Source organism: Microcaecilia unicolor, chromosome 3 (assembly GCF_901765095.1).
Source record: "Microcaecilia unicolor chromosome 3, aMicUni1.1, whole genome shotgun sequence".
NCBI classification, from domain to species: Eukaryota; Metazoa; Chordata; class Amphibia; order Gymnophiona; family Siphonopidae; genus Microcaecilia; species Microcaecilia unicolor.
In genome coordinates this window covers 422,508,086-422,514,085 of record NC_044033.1, presented here as the reverse complement: position 1 = coordinate 422,514,085, position 6,000 = coordinate 422,508,086, and the positions used below count along the sequence as shown (strand labels likewise).

The following is a 6,000-nucleotide window of genomic DNA, read 5'->3' as shown; positions in this document are numbered from 1 at the left end:
AAGGCACTTTGCCTCCTGTTATCTCAGGTACTGACTTATACTGTGAAATCACTTTGTCATTCTTTGGAAAGGTGGGTTAAAAAAAAAAAAGTCTTGGGCGAGAGCACTCATCCATCAAAACCAGCTTCCTATCTTTGACATTAGGCAATTTAAGTCACTTGGAAATAGTAATCAGATCCTAACCGGGGAGAACAGTGGCTGTTGCTCCTTCTTAGATGTAACCTGGCTAATGTTGTTCTTCATGAACTTGTGCAAACTTTTGTAAAACCCAGCTTTATTATTCACCATGAGTACAGCCCTCCGCTGTCAACATACGCCAATTATATCACAAAGCCAGGACAGGCCTAACATTTCGTTCAAGTACTTGGCAATTCTGTGGAACTGGTCAGGAAGGGGGGGGGGGGGGGGGGGGGGGGGGGGGGGGGAAGAAGCCACCAAAGAGAAAAAAGGAAACACATGTAGAATATCAGAAACTGTCTCTGGCATGAGTCATGATCATTTCAAACATTTGAGGGTTATGGCCATCCAGAAATGCATGCCAAATATTGTTTGATGTTACAGTAAGTTCCAGAAATATGTTCTAAGTTGGTAAGCAAGGTCTGAGCCTGCCTGGAATTTGGCAGATGAGGTAGAGAAGTGTGAGTTCTGGCATAACATTCTATGTTTGCATCTTTACTATTTTTGAAAGCATAAACATTGATATTTGCTAAATAACTTTTTTGAAAGAAAATTAAAAAAATATATTTTTCTTGGATGCTTTTCTATGAAGTAGACATTTCTCAGACTGAGAAATGTCTACTTTATAGAAAAGCATTCAAGAAAAAAATCTTTTTTTGTAACTTTATTTCCCCAAAATTGTTTACAAAATCTAAATGGTCATTTATGCCTTTAAATGGTGAATATGCAAACATTGAAAAGTGTGATCTCTGGTATCATGTTCTATCTCAACTGCAAACTTTCCTGCAGCCCCAGACCTTACTTAACTTCTGACTTAGAACAGAAATTGGCTATAGCAATTCATGTCTTCAATTGAATCAAGGATACAGTGATGATAATAAAACATGAGTTTATGATGTTGTCAATCTGGTTTGATTCGTCTCTCTCAAAAACTGGTCCAGACCGAGATGTTCAATGAACTGACTGTCCAAAATGAAGTGTCTCTCCCCTTTCACGTTCACTTAGAGATGATAATTCTCAATGGGAAGAAAATCACACCTCAGGAGTTCATTATTCTGGCACCCTGCTTTCCTTTGAACTCTCCTTCAGATGCTGTCTCCCATTCTAGCACTTCTCTGGCTTCATAAAAAGGTCCCCCTCTCTTTCAAAAGACATCAGATTCCAAGCACTAGCAAAAGGGCTAGTTTGGCTGTAACGATGGCTAAGTTGCATCCAGCTGTCACCGAATACGTACTGGACTCTGCTCCAGAGCCCGATGCTCTATTCTCTACCTGGAAATGGAAATACAATCCGGAGACCTGTGTGTTAAACCTAGTGTCGTCTCCCCAAAGCCTGTCGCCCTTGTCAGATGCTTCTTTGGAATCCAGCTCTTCCCCTCCTTGCTCGGCAGCGGTGGAGATGCCCTGCAGCAACCTGATGGGCTACAGCTTCGTGGATTTCCCTTGCAGCCGGCTCCAGAGCTCAGGCCATGAGAAAATGCACCAGAGAAGCCCCAAGCGCAGAATGACGGTGCAGCGCCGGAGGAAAGCCAGCGAAAGAGAGAAACTCCGGATGAGGAACCTGGCCGAAGCCCTGCTCACTCTCCGTAATTTTCTGCCTCCCATCTACAGCCAGGGAGGCAGACCTCTCACCAAAATCCAGACTCTGAAATGTACCATCAGGTACATCAGGGAACTCTCAGACCTGGTGAACACCCTGAAAGCGTAAGGGCTTCAGTAAGCCTTCAGTGGACCTTGAAAATATTCCCCCCCCCCCCCCCCCGGCCCAACACAGGAGAAGACTTACGAAAGCATTGACTTGAGTGGCTTCAGCACGAAGGTTTTGTATGTACAGTGACTCAGATCTTTACCTTCAGTCAATACCAATGGATCACACAAGAGAGGAACTATGAAATATCAAAGCACTCTCAGTTTTAAGGGAAACTCTTGTACAGACTTGTACTTGTTTTGGCCCGAGAGTCAAATGACTATTAAAGCAAGCTAATTATTAAGACATTTCAATGAGCCATTCGTCAATTATCCGAGAAGCAGGAGAAAGTGGGTGACACTGCTCCGATTCCATTCATAGCACCACTATCATAAACTGTGTCTTCCTGTCATCGGCATTAAAGAGTGTGTCTGTGTGTCCTAAATTGATGTGAAATATCAAAGTATGAAATAGAAAAGGATCCACATTTTTTCTGTGCAGTTCAATCTTTACATAGCATTGTATTTGCAACTGAAACAGCTTAAATGGTATAGTTAGAAAATCTGGCCTTATTGTGTATAGTAAGAGATAATGTCCGTACTACACAGGAACAAACGTCCAGATCGGTTGCTTTTAAAAGCCATGAAACAAATCTACTGAAACCTTAAATTGCTTTGACTTTCCTGGTGATAAATGTCATAGGTCCAATTGCTCCCCGCCGGGCAGTGAGACTTTACATTGTAAATTTCATTACAGCTTGTTTCAGCTGGATTTTATTTGGTATTAAGAGGCAGTGTCGCAGAGACGACCCCCCAATGAGGGATGTGCTGCTACAGCCGACCCTGAGGGGTTAACTCTTTTGGAGATGCATGAAAAGGAGAAGGTGGCCAGGCAAATTTTAATGGTGTCAAAAGGTGCTCACTGCCACAGAGCAGAGGCAAGGTAACAGGGGAAAAGCAGCCGCGAGCGGTGCAGAATGGAGCTGGATGCCGACATCAGTTCTGTCAACCTCTAATTTTTTTAACCTTTACCTATTTAGTTTTAAACCATATATCACATTCATATTTTTAACAAATCCATGTGCGGTACGGAAAAGTGAAAAATGAATGTGACCAAGAAAGATTTTAGTAACAGATGGACGAAATGTCATTTTAATATATACATTTTTGAAAAATATTAATGTACGTGAAAATTCTGTCTGAAAAAGCCAATGTTTCCTACACCCAGGAAACAGAGAGGGAGACTTTTCAATACCTATAACCATGTGTAGGGGTATGTGTAGATATGTATATTGGATGAGGGTTAATCTGAAGTTTGAGTTTTGTATATAATTTGTAGTTTCCTTAATCGTTCAATGAATTTAGCTAATAAACTTGGACCACGCGAAACACTCTGGCTTGCTTACAATTTTTTGCTTACCGTAAATGCTGCTTTAAAATGATTGCAATTTGTGGACCAGGCCGCTGTGGTCTTTTACTGGCCCAGGTGAATTGGGACTGAGGATGCTGTGAGGTGAGGTGGGGAGGGGGGAAGAAATTGTGTTCATTGTTTAAGCGTGTCACCTGCTGGTTTAATTCAAGATTGCAGAAACGCCCCCTTCTCTCTAATCCTTACAGTGTTTAGAGAGAGGTGGGTGAAAACATCTACAGGTGGTTGTAAAAGCTCATGGCACAACTCCCAGCTCTAGTTTACGCTGATCTGGAAATACAAAAGCAGCAGGATGAAAACCGGTGTCAACGGCCCCCTTTAATTTGAATTTCACCATAGCTCACCCACACCACGACAATGCCCAACTTCCCTTTGCTTCTGTCCCATCCTATTCAAGGACGGGGATGTATAGCTTTCCCCTCCTGTCTGCCCCTTTAAATCTGACAGCCTTGGACTCCCCTCTAGCCTATTCCTTCCACCTCGACTGTTACAGTTGGGAAGCTGCCTTGTTCCTTTTAGCTTGGCAGAGTTGCCAAGGTACAGTTACAAGTCCAGCAGTGACAGTATGCCAATGGCTCTCAAATGTGTTTTTGTATGTATAAAAAAAAAAAGTATATTTTCTTTTCTGCTTTATGTATATTTATTACCTTTCGAAGTAGACAGAGCTCCACCACACCGCTTTACTCCAGAAGACAGAATAAATTCCTTTTTTTTTTTTTTTTCAGCTTTCCTCTGCTCTGAACGTGTGGCAGGGCCATAGCATAGATAACAGAAGACAGGCAAGATAGGCGGTACCAAAATTGCTTCCCAGCCATTGCCTTCAATTATTGGGTTCAACACAGGGGGCACCAGGAACATGGCAAAGAGTATGAGCCTTGAGCTGTACAACAATCAGCTTAGGAGTGCTGCACCTTTTTTGATCTTTATAGGAGAATGGAATATTAGAAAAAAGTTAGATAAAGGTATAGAGGACCTTGCAAATCACAAAGGGCCATCACCTTTAGGATAAATAAGTCTCTGAAAATGGAGGAAATACTATATAAGTGATAATTTGAAAAAGGATCAGATGTGAGTGCCTGAAGAAATATCGTACAAGAGTTTTACTGCATTGGTGTAGGAAATCACATTATAGGAGTTGTTTAGAGTGCCATCTACTGGCACAATAAAAAAGTGTGCTTTTTTTTTTTTTTAGCTTCTTGCATCCTGAAAGTGTAAATATAAGGCATAAAATTTACACAAACCACTCCTAGGGAAGACATATGCACAGCACCTGCCCCCACCCAAGCCAAACCCATTAAGAAAAACAGTCTTATAGGAAAGGTAAGGGGAGTAGGCACCTATCAATAGAATCTAATATAATAATTTGCTATGTGAACATTCTAAAGTCTCTCACTGGGATCGTAAGCACCTGCTGACATCACTGGCCACATTGTGCATTGAAGAATAGCAAGAGCGGGCAGAGATATCCTTAAGTGCACATCATTCCCCCTCTCCAAAGTTGGCTACCCTCCCCTCCCCCCTCTTAGCAGGGACCCTGCAGCAGCAGCAGCAAGCCTCACTAGTCTGCTGCCTTCCCTTAGGTCTCAGCTCTGACTCTGAGGGTGGGACTAGAGTCAGAGCTGAGAGCAAAGATAAGGGAAGGCAGCAGACTCGCGAGGCTCTTCACTGCTGCCACAAGGACCCTGGTAAGAAGGGGGGGCAACATGCACGTAAGGGGATGGGCCACGGGTGGAGGCATCGCAAGGACGTGTCTGTGAGAGAGAGGAAGGGGAACTGGAACTCGGGGGGGGGGGGGGGGGAAGAGAGGGAGGGCCTGGAAATCGGAAGGGAAGACAGGGGGCTGTGGGACTTGGAGGAGACAGAGGGAGAGAGAGAAGGATAACCTTGCTAGCACCCGTTTCATGTCATACCAAAACAGGCCTTTTTTACTAATACTTTTATATTTCACATATATTCTGATTTGACTTTTTTTTTTTTTTTTACACATACAGTCCTGCCTGCAGGAAGGTGGTTTTGACCTTTGACAGCTGGTCCCATAAGGTATCACTTTAATTTTCCAGTTTATGTTTTTATTTATCATTATTTAAGTCTATCACACTACTTTATCCATGCACAAAAGATTCCTACCTCTGAACTAAGGAAACATATCTACATACACACAAACCTCCTCCTAATAGGAAAACCCACTATGAGGCATATTTTCAAAGCACTTAGCCTTCCAAAGTTCCATAGGTTTCTATGGAACTTTGGAAGGCTAAGTGCTTTGAAAATATGCCTCTATGTGTGTCAGAGGAGAGGCTGTACACCAACACATAGCCGCATGGCTATAGCCAGGGTCTCACGAGTACAGTGTTTTCCAAAATGTGTCCCCAAATAAGACCTCATTAACTGAATTGTATATTTATCCACTATTTGATATATAATGTCAGCATATATTTTTAAATAAACTAATTGTATTAAAAAAATACAAAAGGAAAGCTTCAAGGAACTCTTAACTCCTACCTTATTTCTATAGCAATACTAGACATATGGAGCACTGTACACTGGCTATAAAGAGAAGCCCAACAGAACTTACACTCTAATTAGGACAAACAGGACAAATAATGGGTATGGGAATTTCTAAGGGGGCAATGAAGTAGGGATTAGGAATTAAAAACAGCATCAAGAAGGTAGGTTTGTTTTTTTTTTAAACTTAGATTGGAAGACAGC

General features: G+C 42.2%; 1 protein-coding gene across 1 annotated transcript; it reads left to right on the top strand.

Moving 5' to 3' along the window:
* Positions 1 to 1,374: 1,374 nt before the first annotated feature.
* Positions 1,375 to 1,884, top strand: MSGN1 (mesogenin 1). The gene has a single exon (XM_030195142.1). It carries the CDS (start codon positions 1,375 to 1,377, stop codon positions 1,882 to 1,884), a length of 510 nt encoding a protein of 169 aa, XP_030051002.1.
* Positions 1,885 to 6,000: the final 4,116 nt, after the last annotated feature.

What these genes read in the sequence shown, in the direction of transcription:
- MSGN1 (XM_030195142.1), top strand. Translation starts at nt 1,375, where the DNA reads ATGGCTAAGTTGCATCCAGCTGTCACCGAATACGTACTGGACTCTGCT.